Here is a 20,763-nt window from a genome sequence, read left to right as displayed (position 1 = left end):
CCGAAGGCCGTAAAACGAATGTGTTTGAGGTATCCCTTGTGTTCACCTTGACCAACACAAGGGTTAAAATATTTATTTATCCAAATTATAAATTGATGTGATTCCTCGAATTCCTTTGAATATCTAGACTCCAGTAACTATTCCACATGTTTGTTTGTTGTGTAAAGATTCATATAAGGTTCCTTTTTCAGATTTCTATCAATTATTTGTTAGTTTTGACCTTTTTAAAACACCTGTTATTGGTAGAAATGATGATGCAACAATCTTGTTGAAAACAGTTATATTTAAACTGATTTCAAATGATGCGTGTGACTCCAATTATCACATCGTTCACGTACTGTATCTTTATTTTGTCCTCTAGTATAGTAAGTATATATTCCAATAATTAAATAATTAAATCAAATGATTTAGCCCAACCTATCCTAGCCTCCGTCACAGCGTGGTGACTTGAATCTGATCCACCAGCATCGATGTAGAACCTTATGCAACGGACACACACTGTTCTGTTTGTGTTCCGCCTGGGTCTGTCTATGAGTCCACTAAGATGATTTAAAATAGAACTGCAGAGTTCCCTATAACGCTCAAGTGTGGATTGCTGGTTCTGGTTACACTTGAGGCAGGGGGAGCTTAATATTGCAAGGACCCAGTCCGGCACTCCACACTTCCAACTACAGTGGTCTGGTAGTCTGGCCACCTTTAACCGAACTCCCAGGAACGTTAAAGAGGAACACCGCCATGATGCCAAAAGTTGCAGTCCCTGGTGAGTAGATTTTTCTTCTGGTTGACATGGAACCATATTGTGTCGATGAATATTGTTTCTTGACATCTAGAAAAGCCATGAAATATATTTTGGGTTTTTTATATTTCATTTTATTCTTGCTGGTAACACAAATCCAGACAGCTATACTGGTTTAGGTTAGTTGTGGTTAAGCTGATGAATGTATCAACACATTACATTAAAATAAATAAATACAAATTTGAGGACTTCATCGATAGATTATTGTCTCAAGAGATTAATATATCATTATTGGTTTATTTAACTAATTATTTAACTCATCAACATTCCTGCTTGATACAAGAATTGGCCTCATTTTGCAAGATGCAAGATACAAAAAGTGCATTTTGTATGGATACAAATGTATCTTTTATTTAGAAATAAATAGGTTAATATTAGTGTTTGTTCAATATATATTTAATCTCAATTCCTTTCATTTTTCCAAAATCCTCAACTATGAATATACACCTTTTTCAAAACTTTTCTTTTTCTAATATTAATTTTTAATTGTATTTTCTTTGCAGCATAGCATTAGTCACTGAACTATCAACCATTGCCTTAAAATGGTACATTTCTATGTTTGACTAAAACCATATTCAATAATAAATATATAGTAAAACTAACTAAAAAGATCAACAAACTGGAGATTAGTTTGTAAATGCACATCTTCAGATTACGTCATTCAGAAGTTTACAGCCTGGAAAGGGAGAGTTGATTTGTACTGTTGTGGGTAATATTTCCTTCCTGTATTCTGAACCCTACATACCAACCATGTTGCAATGGCTGCTAATAATAGCTCAGCTCAGTACGAAGTGACGTTAAGTCCTTAAAAATGTGAAAACTGTTTTAAAAGAATCTTGTCAGACAATCTTGACATACTGTAGTTTGTCAAAAAGCAATAATCTAATAGCCTTTTTTGTTGACCTCTTCTGTAAAACATGTTTGGTTTCTCTCTAACTTGGACTGTCCCCCCATGATGGGGATGTTTTGCACTCAGCTGAAGCAGGAAGTAAGTGCAGGAGAGAGGATAGAATATTAAAAAGTGCAAGTAAAGCATTTATTCACTGATGGTGGATAAAACGCTTTATTTAAAAACAGCAAAGCTTACATGACTCAATTATTAATCTTCTGTTCACATTCAGTGACCCATCTGTTTTATTCGGACCCTCAGTCGAGGCATAAATGGACCCAACTGATCTGAAAGTGAACTCATACATTAATACATTGATTTCTTAAACACTTGTTTGGAAGTTGCCTCTGTGCACAGTCAGTTTTTGAATATTTGCATGTGCTTTTCAATGAATGTTCCATCAGGATTGTTTTCACTCTCCTCATTGTCACTCTGACACTGTGAAGTGCATGTGTTGAACCGTGTTTCTCATTTTACCTTCAACCCCTTTTGGAAAAAGTAGATTCATACTGATAATGCACCTTTTTTTAATAAACATTGTCCCTATATACTATATTATATTCACAAAATATTTCCTGATATTTAACATATCTAATGTTCTAACCATCTCTTTTCTGGGTGCTGCTACTCTTGTTGGTCTTGATCAGGTTCATCAAGTAAGTACGGATGTTTTTAGGTAGAAACAGTTGTCTTTGAGTCTAAGTTTTCAGTGTTTTTCTGTAGTCGTCAAGGTGCATGCAGAGTTTGAACGTAGGTGGTCTCTTTAGATTGCTTCCGAAAACCAGCTGCAGTCACATGAAATCAGACAGATGTGGAATCAATAATCTAAATTCTTTCTTTGCTGAAAGCCTTCTCAGTTTGTTTACTGATCTGATTTCATCTGCCCTGCTTAAAGTGCTTCCATCCATAATAAATGTGCTTTGAAACAGGATCTGGACGGCTCGATGCTCCCTGTCAGAGACCGACGATGGAATGAGGGCGTTTGCAGAGAAGGTCTTTGCATCCGAGACCAAAGATGAGAACGTCCGTGATGAGATCTCCATGTTCGATGTGGCTGAGGACTGTCCCATCCTGCACCAGGAGCATGCCCTGCATCTTCACTCTGACGACGACCATGTGAAACGGTGAGGGTTCGACACCATCTTTGTCTCTGGTACCTACACTGTGTTCGTTCTTCACCGATCTGATCTCCTCACCGCCAGTAAGAAGCACTTCCGCACCTTGACGATGCCGGCTTACCGCCCACGGGGCTGCCCATTCTGCTGTAGTGTCTCTGGAAGTGGACATGCCCACTTACCTGGAAGTACCTGACTTCCAGAGAGTGGCCATCATCGGAGACTACGCCTCTGGGGTACATCATTGCTTCTCACCAAAATATAACTGGTAGAAAATAACATTATGAACCTTTCTTGGATCCAACAAGGACATGAAATTCCGACACAAGTACCTCAAGAAATTTGTGTTTTAGTGAAATGCTGCGTCACTTTTGGTTGTTAATCTTTTGATTGGATCAACCTGATATTATTTTTAAAGTGAGCAAATCTGGAGTTGATTGCTCTAAATGGGACAACATATCCGATTTTCGGATATTAGAAATGTAAAGAACAAAAAAAAACTTTTTTGTCTTTTTTCTTGAGACAAAAAACTAAAATAACATAAACATATTTTATGATGTATTTTAAGAGTCTAACATTTAAAAAAGCTAAAGGTCCAATAGTAAACAAAATACAGAATGAAATTATTTTGATTGTTTTTAAATAAATAAATAAATACGCAGTGAGGACACAAATATTGAACATACCATTTGTGTTTGTCATTGGTTCTGTTCTTTATTTAATGGGTACAAGGTCATTTTAATTTAATTTTTGAACAAATCAAATACAAAATATAAGTGGATGATTTATACAAAATGATAGAAATTCATTTTACCAATTAAAAAACCTTTCCTTCCCAAAATCCTTCATGAAGTCGAACTCCCTGTTGGGATCAGGATAATCTTCTTTTTTTTTTCTCCAAACAAAGTTATTCAGATGCTACTAAAATATTTGTCTGAAGGTTTGATCCAGATTTAAACGAGGATTAGATTACATGATCCAACAGTTTCAGAATCCTTCTTTCCCTTAAAACCAATTTATTTTCAAGATTTGTTCTAATCCAATAACCAAAATCTGACCAGATTACCTTTGAACAACTGGCCCAAAAAGGCGATACAGAAAGGCATTGGAATTTCACCGGGGGTTTATTAATGTCCAACAGATGATATACTGTATAGGTAAAAATATAGTTGATTTACAGACCATCAACTTGAAGTGTTTTCTTTGTCACTAAAAATCAGTGACTAGAATCTCTGGTAATGTGACATGTGTTTGGCAGAGAGTTTAGTTCGCCTCAGACTGAAATAACAGCTGTTTGTGGATTTTCTACCCACGTGTGAAAGTGAACCATGTCGGCATTCGGTGTCTTGACCGTGCACTTGACACTGTCGTGAGAAGTTTCTGTTTTAGGCTCTGGTTTATTTGGCTACATTTCTCCTGGAGTGCAAAACAAATTTGAGAACTGGAAACATTTTTATTAGGAGGTTATTTTGTGTTTAATAGCACAGATATTCGCTCACTTGATTTAAGAAAAAGAAGTTTACCAATGGAGGAAGAAAATGGTGCTTGGATACTACATAAGATTGAATACATGCAATTTGTTATTATTACTATCAAGATGAAAAATGAATACTTTCTTTTACAAAATAGTATTTTTTACTTTCTTAAAATTCATTCTTATAATAGCTCTTGCAACCACAAAGGTTTAATTTGAAACAGTCACAGCTGATGTAGTAGAACTATCTAGTTGTATTTTTAATTATGTTATTAAATAGGTAACTTTGCCTCTGATTGTGTCAATGTGACTACATCACATGGCTGACGTTCTTAGAGACATTTTGATCTGACATAAGAAACAGACTCAATAAAATTGCTCATATCATTTTGGTATGGCACATTGACTATTTTACATCTTGCAGTTACACTTTTCGGACTTAGAGGGCGCCAAAACAATATTTTAAGCTTAGCATAGTCACTTTAGTAGCCATAACAATTACACAACAGTCTGATGATATTCAATTTTATTTGAATTTATGCCAGTGGTCTCTTTCTTTAAAATGATTAGATGTATAAATCATGGATGTTTGGCGACTGATTGTTCCCTGTGATGTAGGTGACCATGGATGACTTCGAGCTGTCCTGCAAAGGCATCTACAGAGCCTTGACCATCAGAGAGAAGTACATGAGGCTGGCCTTCCAGTGCTTCCCAGTAACCACGTCTCCGTACCTGTGTGAAGTTGAGGGAGAAACTTTCAAAATGGACGATCAGCTGCAGCCTGGTGAGGAAAGGGTCACCTGGGGTGGATGTTTATAAGTATTTTTATATCTAACCTGTCGTGTGTGTGTCAGTCTTTACCCCTCTTCCAAAGAAGGATGAAGACCCTTTCGATGCCAAGACCCTGCCCAAAAACCTGGGTTATGTAGCTCGCATCAAGGACGGTCTGATCTACGTGTACAATGATGCTGCGGCTGCAGACAAACACCAGCCCAAAGACCTCCCCTGCCCCGACTACAACACCTTCATCGACGACATGAACTTCCTCATCGCCCTCATCGCTCAGGGCCCCATGTCAAAATGTATATTTGTAAAACTACATCTTATTTTTTACACATAAAATGTGATGTTAACAAAGATTTGGGCACTAATATAACAAATAATAATAACAATATTTCATTTTGAAATTAATTAGTAAAAGAAAAAAACATTCTTTTTTTAATTTAATATAAAAATGTTGCCACTATTATACCATTTTTTATTTTGAATTTAAAAGCATAAGAATAATATAATTTTGAATTAATTTTTTTATTTTAATGAAAGAATAATTCAACAACTAAATATAGAAATCAATGAATGTATTATTCTTTAAAACTAAAGTTTCAATATACAGATTATTGAATTAAATTGTTCAAAGATGAATAATTCAATAACACAACATTTCAATAAAGATATTTTAAGTTTCAACATTTAAATTTGAATTAAAGATGAAATTTAAGTATAAATTTTGTTTTTTGTTCATCTGCAGGAAGACTTACACTCATCGTCGCCTCAAGTTCCTCATGTCCAAGTTCAATGTCCATGAAATGCTGAATGAGATGGAGGAGCTGAAGGAGCTGAAGTTGAACCCTCACAGAGATTTCTACAACTGCAGGAAGGTAAAACTCGTCCTCATGACACGTTATCTTCCACAAATATCGTCAGATGAATGGAATATCTAAGATCTTAAGAGGAACAGCCTCCCAGTCAAATCGTTGTCAATGTCTCCCTCTTGTGGTCATTTGTATAACTAACTAACTAGGAAATATCTTTGCGAGTTGTCATTATCAGCTTTTCTCTTCCTGTTCATTTCCAGGTGGACACTCACATCCACGCGGCCGCCTGCATGAACCAGAAACACCTGCTGCGCTTCATCAAGAGGTCCTACCGCGTCGACGCTGACCGCGTGGTGCACAAGCTCAATGGTAAAGAGGTGACCATGAAGGAGCTGTTTGAGTCTCTCAACTTGCACCCCTATGACCTCACTGTGGACTCTCTGGATGTTCACGCTGTAAGTTACCAGCATCTTCCCACAGGTTTCATTTGAATATCATTTATTTGACTCTCTTCTTTATAAAGGGCAGACAAACCTTCCAACGCTTTGATAAGTTCAACGCCAAATACAACCCTGTCGGCGCCAGCGAGCTGCGTGACCTGTACCTGAAGACGGAGAACCATATCAACAGAGAATACTTCGCCACCATCATCAAGGTCAGTCGAAAATAGCCTTATTAAGGTTTAAGGTTTGTTAAGACAAACCATCTTGATCGGTGCTTCTGCAATACCAGGAAGTTGCTAGCGATCTGGAGGATGCCAAGTATCAGTATGCGGAGTCTCGTCTGTCCATCTACGGGTGCAACCCGGCCGAGTGGACCAAGCTCTCCGGCTGGTTCGTCAAGCACAGAGTCTTCTCCCCAAACCTCAAGTGGATGATCCAAGTCCCCAGAATCTAGTGAGTCTACAAACGTGACAATGACTCACTCAATGTGGAATTTGACTTTGATAATCACTCGACCAGCTGTTAGGAAATCATTGTGTTGTTTTTCCTGCAACGTCTGCAAAGATAATGCATTTTGATTCTCTTGTGTGTTCTCCAACTCAGTGATATCTTCAGAGGCAGGAACTTTGTGCCTCACTTTGGAAAAATGCTGGAGAACATTTTCATGCCCGTCTTCCAGGCCACCATCGAACCCCAGTCCAACCCGGACCTCAGCCTTTTCCTTAAGCATGTGAGACACAAAGAACCTCAGCCAGCGTTTGAAACTTGATGAAACTGAATCAACATTTCTTTGGCTCTTGAGTCCAGGTGACAGATTTTGACAGCGTAGATGACGAGTCCAAGCACAGTGGTCATATGTTCTCAACCAAGATCCCCAAACCTCAGGAGTGGGACCATGAGAAGAACCCTTCATACAACTACTACATCTATTACATGTATGCTAACATCGCAGTGCTCAACCAGCTCCGCAGGTGAGTTGATGTTTTCACTTTTCCTCTTGTACTTTAGAACAAGGAGTCAAACTAACTCACACATGGAGCCAACATCTTTCAGAGTCTATATTGTATTGTAACAAAATGTTTTACCTAGTAGGACTAGTGCTGTAGGAAAATATCGTTGCAATAAAATATCACAATATTTTCATGATACTCAAAGCACTGTTTATGTGTTCTCAAGAAAAAAACATTTATTTATTTATGGCCTTCAACACATATTTCAACTCATTTCATCCTAGTTTCTTCACGGTTTCTATTTAAATAAAGTGTGTTTAAAATATATTTTTTAAATGTATTTACAATTAACATGCTAATATTGTTAATTTTTGTGTTGTAATTAACAACATCCTCCGCAGCTAATAAATAAACAACATCCCAGCGATGGCTGAGGACGAGAGGATAGATTAATGCTAATGTTTAGGCAAATTTTGGTTTCAAAACAAATGACAGCAGTTATGACTTCGCCAGAGTCAAATACTTGCATAATACTACAAAAAAAACCTTGTTACTACAGTATCATAATATATGGTATATTTGTCCCTGTATTGTAATATGTGTCGTATCGCCAGTTTCTTAGCAATACACACCCCTAGTCTGTTGTTACCGCTCTGTGTTTGTTGTCACCAAACAAGTTCAAACTTTACTGGGATCCATAATCTCTGATCTTATCTTAAACAATGACATCTTTAGACTTTAGACTTTCTTTTATTGTCATTGCACAGAAAACACAGCAGTTTTCTGAGTGGAGGGCAGCAGAGATGGTATCATCAGTCGAGCGGTTAGACCGATATTCAAACTGGATATGTGACATCTTTATCGGTCACAGTATCAACATGAACATTGATATATGCTCATCATAATGCTTGTTTATTTCCTGGACAGACAGAGGGGCATGAACACATTCTTGTTCAGACCTCACTGTGGTGAAGCTGGTGCCATCACTCATCTGCTGGCTGCCTTCATGACCACAGACAACATCTCTCACGGCCTCAATCTCAAAAAGGTTTGCTAACGTAGTCCCTCGTGAAAACGCTGCCGTTTAATTTACCATTCATTCTCTGGTCCTCCTCAGAGTCCAGTGCTGCAGTACCTGTACTTCCTGACCCAGCTCCCCATCGCCATGTCCCCACTGAGTAACAACAGCCTGTTCCTGGAGTACGCCAAGAACCCCCTGCTGGAGTTCCAAAAGAAGGGTCTGGTGGTGTCTCTCTCCACAGACGACCCCATGCAGTTCCACTACACCAGGGTGCGGCCATCTTTGTAGCTGTTGTTGAGTTGCATTTGCTCAAAGAAAGACGTCAAAATAAGCAGTTTTGTTGTGTAAATCTTCAGGAGCCGCTGATGGAAGAATACGCCATCGCAGCCCAGGTCTTCAAGCTCAGTACCTGCGACATGTGTGAGATCTCCAGGAACAGTGTGCTGCAGAGTGCCATGTCTCATGAGGTACACTGAGGAACTCATCCAGGAAACATGTACGACTGCCTCCATATCTTATCTCATGTGGATCTGGCTGTTTCAGGAGAAGGCCCACTTCCTCGGTGAAAACTACTTGAAGGAGGGTCCAGAGGGCAACGACATCCGGAAGACCAACGTGGCTCAGATCCGCATGGCGTACCGCTACGAGACTCTTTGCTACGAGCTGAACCTGATCAAGGAGGGTCTGAAGGCCGACTGAAGGGCCACATGCAACTTTACATTTTTCACATACACAACGTTTATCTATCGAACGACTACGCTCTGAACACAACTTCAAAAACTAAAATAAAAAAAAGGTTCAAGTTGGTGTTATTTTTATTTATTTTCCATTTGCAAACCAAACCTGAACAGATGTATTTTAAAATGTGGCCAAGTTCACGGTTCTGCTTTGTTCCGACACGTTTATGAATCCTGTCTGGCTGTCACAACATGATCTGCACTGCAGGAAAAACCAGCTCAAGCCAGATAACTCATATAAAGGTAAATAACGTTAAGAATAATCATTTTTTCTAGAGGGATTAAAAGATCGTATGTTGTGAACACATTTTCTCAAGGTGACTCACCTGTTTTGAAGCAACACCACAACTTGTTTTACAATAATTTCTTTTTAAATTACATTAACAGTTTAATATAAATCAAAACAAATGCTTACATACTTTTTCACGATTTCAAACAATAAATACGATAAACAATGGAGTTTCTTTAAGCAAGTTACTAATTTATATTTAATACGATATTACGAGCAGTGGCCATGTTTCCCATGACACGTGAACACACCACGGCTCACGGCTGTGCCTCGTTAATGCGATGACGTCATGTCAGAATTGGAGGGTTCAAGGAAAAGATTCTCAAAGTCAAGCTAGAGAAAACGACTTCAAAAATAAAAGAAAGCGGAAACCTACAAATGCAGGAACTCAATTGAAAGCTCAATTAGTGCTTTTATTCTGAAGACGCAAGCAGGATCTTGTTAAAGGAACTCGTCTAGCTTGACTCCGGTAACCGCAGACGCTGGGCGAGGACTTCATCTTTCATCTTTCGACTTTCAGCGCTTTCTTTGTTTTTTTCTCGCACACTTATCGATGCAGTGACACGTTTCCAGGACTTTGTCAAACATAAGCGACGCTATACGTTGAGTTAGTTTTCCTCGGAGTTTTACTAACGTTTGCCAAAGAAGACGCTGGATTTTTTCATCATTTCCACGTGAAAATCTGGAACGAAGAGCTTTTTATCTTTTCTTCTAACTTGGTAAGTCTATGGTTGTCTTATAAAAGTTGACTTTATCTGTTTTCATCTTCTCAAGAGTGTGTTTAAAAGCTTTTGTTTGGAGTCTGCACTCGAGCTAACTGCTATCAGCTGTGCATGTGTTCACCAAACATCACTAAACTTTTACAATTTATCTTCTTTAAACTTCAACACGACACTGTTGTCACAGAATTGTTCTCTGTGTTCTTGTGAAAACTGGCCTCGTTTCATTCGGCGAGACTTACGTTTCCACTCGTGCTCTCGGAAATGCACAAACCCGTGTTTTAAAGTGAAGCTTCGAGCTTCTCACTTGTTTTTGAGCTTTTGTTTGAACGCTTTTCAATGAAGTCCTTTAATGTACTTGTGCTTGAGATACTTATTGAGGTGGTAAAGAATATAAAACTATATATAATTTACAAGTTTTAGTCAATGTATGTTAGTAAACATGCTGTGAATCTGACCACTGTCATCTGCTTAAACAATAGTAGCATGACTGTGAATGTATTTGTATTGTTGTGCACTATAAATAAGATTGAATTATTGGATGTATTTAAAGCTATTTTATAAAAAGTTAAATCACTTTATGTGTTGCATTTGGAATCCTGAGCCTTGGGTTTCTCTATGTAGACCTGCTTGATAATACTTGATAAATAAATAATACATGATCAATTTTAATACTTGATCCACTATGAATGACTCTTTATTTTTTTTAAATGTTATTTAAAAATGATTATAATCTAATCTGATGTACTTCTAATTATAACACATTTGTCTCCATTTGAAGCTGTATAAGTCTGATATTTAATATTTACTTCATGAGGGAATAAAGAGTCTCTTGTGTCTGTGTGTGAAAAGTAACATCTAAGTGCAGATCTTTCTCGCTGCTTGAAAGCAAATTGTTTGAATTGAATGTACTTGTTTCTGTCCATTGTTGCCTCCACGATGTGAAGCGTTTTTTTTTTTTCTTCCTCTTATTTACATAGTGAGGTTGTTATGTAGCCCAATATATTGATGTTTGTCCTGGTCATGCATTTAATTTCAATTCTGCTTCAGTTCCGACTTTGATAGACATGGAAGTGACATGAGAGCATGTACTGGTTGATGACAACAGTCTTGTTTGGAGGAAAATGGTTATATATAGATATATATATATATATATATATCTATATATATCTATCTATCATTGCTGGTGAAAGTCAAGTTGGAAATTCCCAGATGACACTGCAAAACATTACACATTACATTAGTAAACAAGAAATACTGGCCACATACTGTATCTTTAGTCAGTAGTTAAAGGGTTTTTCCCTGAATTTTAGTGACTTCAAAACGTTACAAATCTGACATTCCAAGGAAGAAAATATGAGTGACATTTAGAAAGTGTTTCCTGCTGAGCTAGACCAGTCACAAACATCCGTTCTCACCTGAAGGTCTGAAAACAAATGTTGCAATAAAGGATGACAAGACAAGACCGAACTCATCAACACAATGAGCGACTTGACCTTCATGCCTGTGTTTTGACGTAGTTTTGTTCCGCGTTCGGTCTTGATTCATGTCTCAGTAAGTGGCTGGAGATGGATCCGCCACTTTGAGCTTCTTAATCTCACTCTGCCCTCTAATGCTGCTATTTACCAAACCTGTATTTTCCTCCTTTATTACAGCTCTCGCCGCCGATGATAAACCGCAGTCGCACAACACTTCACCTCCCACTGACATGTCCTGTCTTGCAGACCACTGGGAGTGGGAGCAGGTTTTTGAAGGTGCAGTTAGTTTTGCAGTTGGTTACAGTTTAGCTGCTCGTCTATGACGGGTTCATTGAGCTCCGTTTTCTTCACGGTGACTCAGTTTGTCTTATAAAACTAAGAGCGTAGCTTTAGCGATTGATGACACCATAAGCGTGACTCATGGTGGATTACGCCCACATCACTCGCTCATGATATCACTCTCGCACCAGCTGGACTTTTTTATTGTTTAATAAATATCTATAGAAGCATCAAATTCCAGTTTTGTTAATCAACAAGTTTAGGAAGTTGTGAGATAATTTATGAGACATTGAACAGTGTTGCTGCTGCTTCTTCTCTTCATTTCCATTAGTAGAGTTCCCTCTTAATGTGAATCCAGATGTGGGTTAGTTAAGATTATTTACCTAAAATGACAGATTATCTTCTCCATTAGGATTTGTTTGTCACTACAGATGTGGTTCACTACATATGAATTACTGCGTTTAACATATTTGCAGTCAGATTTATTTTTATTTCCGTACGGGATTTTTAACTGTATAGTTTGCATTTGAACTGAAGAATTAGACGGACCGTTGTTGGAGCGAGCGCTGTTGCTCACTATTGATGATCACATCTTACATTGGTTGCTTGTCCTGGCATCAAGATTTTGCGGAAAACATTCCCTTAAATTTGTGTGTGACCCAAGAAAAGATGAGTGGACTAGAGATGAATAATATAATTCAATATTAATCCCTTTATTTGTCTAATATTCTGTTTGGCAAGTTATGCATGGACGACTACATTTACATTATTTTAACGTACCCAACAGGTTAATTAGTCTGGGGAGAGATGTGTGTGTCGTGGCCCTGGAAACCACACAGACTGTAGTGGGAGTAATATTTTGATATAATGAATGCACTGCTGTTCATTTGATGATAAACGTCTTATTGACCGATAACGGTGCACGGTCAGATCACTGTGGTGTATAAAGAACCATAAAGTATTTATTGAGATGTGGATTCATTCAGACGTGCGCCGCTGAAGGCCTATTTGTGAAATGCACGACTCACCACTGGTGTTAATTGTATTTATCTGGGTCATAAAATGTCTTAAACATCTAATAATGTCAGTGGGTAGCTAAATTCATTTTTTTTAATTACCTGCATTGTACATTTCAGTGTAATGATGTTTTTTTCAAACAAAGTTTGTGTCTTATGATAAAATTGAAGCTTTGCTTTCATAAAAACAGTCCAGAGAATCGATGATCTATTGATTTATATTTAGCACTAATTCTATGGCTCAGATTGACTTTTATTTTGGCAGGAAAATACTCTTGTCCACCTTTTATTTCCCCTTCATTAGTTGCCGCTTGTGTCCGACACTCCCAGAATGCATCTTATTTCACCAACACCGATCCCTTGCATTAAAAAAGAACCTCGACTGAAATCATTTGCTAGAAGAAGAAAACATTTCAACACCATAATTATGGACATTCTGCTGATCCGTCTTCCTGCCGCTCAGGAAGCAGCTCATGTCTTCCTGTCCTGTGAACTAATGCAAGTGGGTCAGTCACGACACATTGTCATGGTCTGGATCTGATCAGGCAGGGTTCTGGAGGAGACATGCATACATTCAAATGAGGTCAACGGAGACAAAGGCGTCACTGAGCTCTGCCTGACCAACTGTCTCTTGTTAAGACCCCCGTGCCCCCCCCAACACGCACATAAAGCTCTGATGGAATGCAGCCCATAATTATTATGATCATGAGCTCTGGAATTTTACAATGTCTTCCTTTCTTCCAAATTCTTGCCAAACTCCATATGCAACGTGTCCAAATGGTTTAATTCCAGCAGGCCTGCAGCTGCTCCGTCAGATGATGATTCAGCAGAAGGTTTCTTCTGCAGTTGGAGGTTTTCTTCATGACATAAATGCCTCTCGCCCGGTTGTGATTCACTGTGGAGAGGAAGTGGTGAAACATTGGTCACCGAGTCGACGGTTGAACTCGATCAACCACAAATCGACAGCGGAAATATTGTGGCTCGTCTTAAACGCTAGGAGTTTATCACAATCGTAAACTTTTTGCTCTGTACACATCTTGCATGTACAATTGTACAATTTCAGCTCAAGTGAAACATGATTTTTATGAGAGAGCAGAGAGAACTGTTCCTGTAATGTTAGCAACTTATTCATACTTTACTATTTTTCTGATCATTTACGTCCTAGTTAATGTATCTTATTGTATTTATTTATTATAAATTTCACATTGACTTGTAGCACATGTAGGTTGAGAATTAGAAATGAAGCCTTATAAAAAAAACTACAATACACTAAGTGATATTTTTGTCTAAAGAACTTTTCAGTGGTCACTTTCTAAAGTAAGTGCAGTATGTACTTCACTCTCTTAAATAAAAATGAATTATTTACTTGTATCCTGTGTTTGTTTACTTCATATAAGAACAATTGTGTCAAAGTTCTTTCACAATGTTTTGACTCTATGGTGTTGATTTAACATATTTAAAGCATATAAGTAGCTTTTTCTTAACAGTCCAGTCGCACAGAAGTTTGTTAAGAGCGTGATCAGCTCACATGCTGGAGTCAGTGACACAACCATATGTTTGAACCACATGCTTGATTTATTCCTTATTGCAAGTAGTTTTATCTTGCAGTGTCTGAAAGGGTTTTGCATCAGGTAAGATGTGTTAATTTATCGTCTCCACTGCACTGCACACATTTTTCATTTTTTGAGGATTTAACATTTGTAATCCTGCGACACACTTTCATCTTCAAGTCTTGCTGAGTTAGCAATATGTCATGTGTTCTTCACGAGTGGAAGATATGAGAGTTTAAATGTATGAGCTCTGTAATGTATCCACCATTGATGTGTTTGTTTCCTGCTGGTCACACATGTTTGAGTCTCGACCCTCAGTCTTCAAATTATTTATTTATTTATTGTTGTATTTTTTTTTTCCAGGTTGTCGAGAGATGAAGAAATGAAGTGACCCTGCTCTGATGATGGGAACAAGCAACAAGAAGTAGTTTAAAGTACAAGACCTGGTAGCAAATGTTTTGACTGAGCTTGTGGATACATGACTCGGGGAGTATCTGGGATTTTCTTATTTGACGGATGAAGGCCTGACAAGGCTGCCCCCCCTCTCAGTATGCTGGCTCTGAGCGTGGAGCAGAGCAGGCGAGGGGGTGGTGACGTGGAGCGGCTGCAGAAAGGGTCCAGCGTGGCCTGGCAAGATGTCCCATCAGGAAGACCGGCTCCTCAAGATCAGGGCATCAACATCAGGCAGAAGATTTCCCAGTGGGAGGGCCGCACACAGCAGGGGGGCAGCCAAGATGGCGGCGCCAAAACCAGCCCTGTCAATATATGCCGATCTTTGTCTGGAGACCTTCTGAGCAACAGAGGGTCTCCTGCTAAAACCACCATCTCGAAAGCGAAAAGTCTGGCTCTAGATTTCCGGGAATCTGCAACACAAAAGGGACGAGGACCAGCCAGAGCTTCAGAACCGTTTCACAAGTTTCCAGTCATTTCTAACAAGAGCCCAGGAAATAAACTGCTGACCTTGCAACAACTGAGACCCTCCACGATCGAGACCAACAACAACTCCACAAACCAACATAACTTCAATATCAACAGGGACTCAAACCTGCATTGTATTCTGGATGTCGAGGTCATTTCCAAAGTTCTACCTCCGTCAGAGGAAGACGAAAACATGCCTGCCGGGAATTTTTACACTTCCAGGGGCTTCTGGAGGAAACTGGAGGGCGACCGTCTGCTCTGGGAGACGGGGAGAGGGTCTTCAGGCGACCCCCTGCCTCCTCCTAAACCTCAGAGGACGTTCCAGTATCGAGGACATGCTGTGAAGTTGGACGCTGGATCTCAGCGCAACAGTCGCTCCAAAGCAAGGAGTCGGAGAGTTGCTCAGCCCCCCAACTTCCCGCCTCCCCCCTGTCCTGACGCGAGGACGGCTGGTCTTACTAGACACAAAAAGAACAGGTGAGTTTTCTTAGTTTCATCAAAATAAATCCAGGTCACTTGTTCTTGTAACTTGGTTTTAAAAATGGTTTGTTTGAAAATGTAACTTATCTCAGATACATTTGGTTAAGAGTTGACTGTTTATTTGTAAACTTTAACATGTTAAAAAACAGGGTTTGATGACATCACGGCACTTGTTCTGACAAACATTAATAGCTAGACTGAAAAGCAACACAATATTTATGGCTTCATTTCAGTATTTATGTGGACAGTTTTACCCTAATTTCTAACTACAGCGCACACTTTAATATAAGCCTTACTATCTAAATGAACGATAAATTAATTTGCACATCAATATTGTAACATGATCATTGACACAGAAACACACTAATGATAAGAAAACACACCAGAACACGCTGGTCAAGTTCAGATCATCTTTTATCAGTTCTCAAAGCTTTTGTGATTCACTGATTTAGATCAACTTCAACTTAAAAGTTAAATCATGTGCATTACTGTGCGTATTTTCAATCACAATTGTGTGTGTGTGTGTGTGTGTGTGGTCAGCATATTAGCAGAACAAAATCAAAAAAAAAAAAAACTGTTTTTGTCCATCAGTCGGTTTGTCTTGTGCTTGATAGAGCGCCTCCTGGAGGCTGTTAATTCGTAAAATCCATGAAGTAGTGACATGATAATGAGCTGCAGGTGATTGAACTAAACATAAGAACAAATCTAACTCTTACAATATGTTGCACGTATTCAACCTCAGTTTAAACGTTTTATTTTCATTTCACCTCTGAATTCTTCCAAAAGTGGGTTTGCAGAGAAGCTCCAGTCACTGGCAGCACTCCAAGTATGACCTCACCACAATTTGAACCAGTATTGTCCAACCAGAGTTTTCTGGTCCAGTGACCCAGATCTTCAGGAGCTAGAGGTCCTGTTTCATTAAGTCTATGCATGCAACCCCAGATTCAAGTGTCGCACAACAAAGCCAAAGTAGAACGCTGACACACTCGAGTGACAACCTTTTTCAACACAACAATCTTAGCTCATCAGCGCTTATAAAACAGGAGAAGCAGCTTCTGTGATGAAACGTCTGTTGAGCTTCAAGCTTCCTGTCGTGTGATCCTTTCGTGGCTGCAAAAAAGAGAATCAAATGGTGGCGTCTGTTCATCCACTTCCCTTTTCCTGTCCACTCCAGGAAGTCCTTCGAGTACGAGGACGCAGCACGACTGGCTGTGCAGTCTGACAAGGTGCCAGGCGAGTCCAAGACCTTGGATCTGTACCATGCCTACTCTGATGACAACATCTACGAGGACATCCTTTGTAAGTCCGTAGTCTGCTGGGATCAGCATTTTAAGAAGCGACAGTGGAGAGAAAGTCGAGAGAACGAAGTGAAAAATGGTCTTAATATGAAGGTAAAACTTTGAAGAATACTGTGAGGTAAAATGTTAAAAAGGATAATTATATATTATAATAATAATTATATTAAAAAACAAGATAAATAGTTTTTTAATGTGTATTTAGGAAGTTATGAAATGTATACACTTTATGTCAAAAAAGGCACTAATGGTATGTTAATGAATAATATAAATATTTTCAGCAATTCTCACAACTGAATTATCTTCATGTCAAGAGTTATTTTACCAAACACCTTCCACACAGACACTGAAGGCAAATTTAATAATTAAATATATCCTTTGCTGGCTCCATGAAAATCTTAAATGGGTTTTGATGTCTTCCCCTCTGGTTCCCCACAGGTGACGTGAGCAGAGACAGTCCTTACGAGGACGTCAAGTTCTCTCCGACGTGTCTCCCGATCTCAAGACATCCGAAGGTACCGTCAGTCGCTCCACTCCCAGCTCCGTGTTGTTGATCTGCGGTTCTCTTCCAGCTGCCTCCCAAACCACACATTTACACAAAGAAAACGGTCCGGGCAAACAGCCTGGCAGACCCTCCCAAACCTGCTGCACCGCGACGCTCCAGCGCTCCCAGGCTGCAGAGGACGCCGCAGGTAAATAACTGATGGAGACGAGAACCTGTAGGACGACGGCAAGTTGTTTGACTAGTGTAAGAATGAGAGGTATGGAGGCGGCGTCTGAGCAGGACGCTGTGTCGGGTAGACCAGGAAGAAGGATCTCTTGTTTAGAGTTTAGATCCTGATGGCCAGAGAGAGGACACGCGAGGTGTTTGACCTGCAGGTAATGACGCTCAAACGGACGCGTGGAGGTGACGACGAGCTGAACTTGAAAAGAAAGAATGTTTCAGGGTTTATCTCAAGTTCTCGATCTTTATCAGATAGATTTTAACAAGATAAGTTAAAAATATTATCTCGATGATTTTGAATGATTCCAATGTTTAATCTACTCGTCGTTTCCTCCACGCATCTGTCAAATGCTGTTTTAGTTTGTAGGACGTGAGCGAGAGTTATTGAAGTTTACAAAATACCTGTGGAAGCACAAAGAATGAAGCCATTGAAATGAGAAAAAGAAAACATTTGTTTTTATGCTGTTTTATTAATATTCTCTCGAGTGTTACCTGAGGTTGTTTGTTTTGAAGTCGTGCAGAGATTCTCAACTGTAACATGATAAATCTGTTGAGTTTAGTGAGGCTCAATAATGGCATATTGTCTTCCCTTAATGTCTATTTATTTCTACTGTTTTGGATCTCAGTCACAGCCTGTCATTACGGGTGACGAATTCAGACGACAGAACTAAAATGTCACCACTGAACGTTTGATCCACTGAACTTGTTCTGCCAAACCATGATCCAGAGTTGTGTGAGATGAACATCACAGCAGCCCACGTCTTTCTTTCGTAAAGACTTAATCGGTCATAATGTTTTTTTCTTTGGTTAGGTTTCCAGTCAGAGTTGCTCGCCCACTGGAATCATTTGTTAATTCTCTGAAATAGAAACTTCAGATCTATCCCCGTGGAGTCGTACTCGGTCATAAAAGGAACAAAGTCTGACAAAAAAATATTTTCATACAATTCCACCTGTTGCATCATGATGTAGATGATTATATGTTGTTCAGCTGCTGTAAGTGGGTCAAATGCCAGAAGAGTCTTCAGACATGATGATGTAAATGAATCAGTGAAAAAGATGAAGTTGTGAAATTATGGTGAAAATCTGAGCGACTTGTCGACAGTTTTCAAGTGAGGAGCGATGTTGAGTGAATAAAATATGGCGACAGGATCACCGGTCCAAGATCGACATCTGTCGCCCCTAAAACAGTAACTGTACATTTTGGGCATTTTACTGAGTATCTGTGTTTCCAAGTTCAAGAAATTGACACTAAAGGCAAACCGTACAGAAAATGTATCCATAATTATTTTCATAGTTTTAGTTTCTCTGAGCGACTTCTGAAACTTCTGCTTCTCTGGGCTGTTTGTTGATATGTTGGCAACCGTCGGGACTAAACTTTCAAGTAGAAATATTACAGTATAGCAGCTGTTCTCTATACTCATGAGTCGTATTTTGAAAATATCTTTTGGGAATGAAAACAGGTTTACATGATCATAGGAGCAATTAATACCCAACTGTCACGCAACACGTCTGCAGCTCCTTGCTGTTAGTTTAAGATTACGAGGATTAAATCCTCCCACAAGATCTTTTCATTCTGACCTACAGGTGTGTCGTTAACATTTAGCTTGAAATGTTTAATGATTTTTAAGTGGATTAAATCGTCCTTCAGTGCTGCTCTTAAGCACTGTTCAACTATTACAGGGTCATTTAGCAAATAAAGTTAACACACACAAAAAAATCTTCTGGTGTTCAGTGTTAAAACCACAAAAGCTGACTCATGGTCCAGGCTTAAAAAAAAGAACCTGTTTTGCGTTTCAGGTCGTGTTGAGATGAATGAACTAAAGTGCTGGGAGGTTAAAGTGTTAACTGTGTTTCAGTATGTCAGCAAGATTGAAACCATCTTTGACGACAAGCGAGGAAGGAAGAGGCTGAAGAACCAGGGAGTCTCAGTCAAAGGTACAAACACTCGATTCTGGCACATCCGCACGAGACTTAGTCCTCATATCTCTCTTCTTCTCGTCCTCCTCAGATGAGACCAGTGGGACGGAGAGCGACCCTGAAGACGGCAGCAAAGGTACGAGTGAGAGACGCCAGTGTCTTCATCTCTGTCCCACCGGTGACCGTCTTGACTTTGTTTGCAGGCACCAGAAGGTCCGTCCACATCCAGTCCACACTGAAGCGCAGGCCTGGATACCGGACCCTTGAGAGGGACCTGATCCAGCTGCAGCAGCAGAAGCAGCAGCTCTTCCAGATCTTCGTGGTGGTGTCGCTCCGGAAGGGCTCGCAGGGGAACAACTACGCTCCCGAAATTACTCAGCAGTTCCCGAAATTGGTGAGTTAATGTTTGTTTCTCTCGCGTCTCTCGACTAACTCTCTATTGTTCTTCAGTTTGAAAAGTCGTCCAGGCTGTCCAGGGAGGCCGAGGACCAGCTCAAGGTCATTCCTAGATTCTGCTTCCCGGACTCGCAGGACTGGAAACCCTCGGGTCACATGCCAAGGTCAGATGAGACTCTAGCAAAAAGTAGAAATAGTTTGTTTTATGAGTTTATTTTGACTGTGACATCATTGATGGACACCATCACAGATGTTTCAAACATGGTTTGTCGTCTCATCTTCACAGCGAGACCTTCTCTTTCGTCCTGACCGGAGAAGACGGCAGCCGCTGGTTCTGTTACTGTCGCAAGATCTTGGTGAGTGTCGTGTGTCCGTGTGACTCACTCGTCATAAACCACATCTGACTCGCTGACACAGTACGACAAGAATGTTTTCATGTGAACACGCTCCACGTCTGTGTGTAGTTACCAGTCGCTGTGTCATCTTGAGTTTCATCCTCATCTGGACCATGTGTTTAATGTTAGCGTCACTCATTTCCTGTGAGCGATGTGGCCCTTGAGCCTGTACAGGATGTGATCCTGGCATGATTTCATGTGCAAACATACGTGATATAGGTGATGACTTTGAGGTCGTTCCTCCGGCTCACTTTCATACGTGAAGTTACTGCAACAAACATGTGTAT

At 39.6% G+C, this 20,763-nt stretch overlaps 2 protein-coding genes across 2 annotated transcripts in view; both read left to right on the top strand.

Annotated features, from left to right (window-relative positions):
* The first annotated feature begins 2,915 nt into the window (after positions 1-2,915).
* Positions 2,916-9,090, top strand: LOC148059763 (AMP deaminase 1-like). Its single transcript, XM_087780725.1, has 13 exons — positions 2,916-3,036; positions 4,893-5,058; positions 5,129-5,348; positions 5,803-5,932; positions 6,130-6,324; positions 6,393-6,524; positions 6,602-6,765; positions 6,916-7,042; positions 7,120-7,283; positions 8,190-8,310; positions 8,380-8,553; positions 8,640-8,750; positions 8,827-9,090. Exons 1-13 carry the CDS (start codon positions 2,971-2,973, stop codon positions 8,980-8,982), a joined length of 1,926 nt encoding a protein of 641 aa, XP_087636851.1. The 5' UTR covers positions 2,916-2,970; the 3' UTR covers positions 8,983-9,090.
* A 708-nt stretch (positions 9,091-9,798) lies between these two features.
* Positions 9,799-20,763, top strand: part of dennd2c (DENN/MADD domain containing 2C) — a 16,001-nt gene continuing 5,036 nt past the window's right edge. Inside the window, 10 exon segments of the mRNA XM_087780714.1 lie at positions 9,799-10,028; positions 14,715-15,746; positions 16,924-17,048; positions 17,483-17,559; positions 17,617-17,736; positions 19,625-19,703; positions 19,777-19,821; positions 19,889-20,079; positions 20,136-20,245; positions 20,368-20,437. Of these exon segments, the coding sequence (XP_087636840.1) occupies positions 14,902-15,746; positions 16,924-17,048; positions 17,483-17,559; positions 17,617-17,736; positions 19,625-19,703; positions 19,777-19,821; positions 19,889-20,079; positions 20,136-20,245; positions 20,368-20,437 (1,662 nt within the window). The 5' untranslated portion in view covers positions 9,799-10,028; positions 14,715-14,901.

The sequence above is a fragment of the Callionymus lyra genome, chromosome 19 (genome assembly GCF_982586985.1).
Source record: "Callionymus lyra chromosome 19, fCalLyr1.hap1.1, whole genome shotgun sequence".
Classification (NCBI taxonomy): Eukaryota; Metazoa; Chordata; class Actinopteri; order Syngnathiformes; family Callionymidae; genus Callionymus; species Callionymus lyra.
Note: the sequence above shows the minus strand (reverse complement) of the source record. Positions and strands in the feature narration are given on the sequence as shown.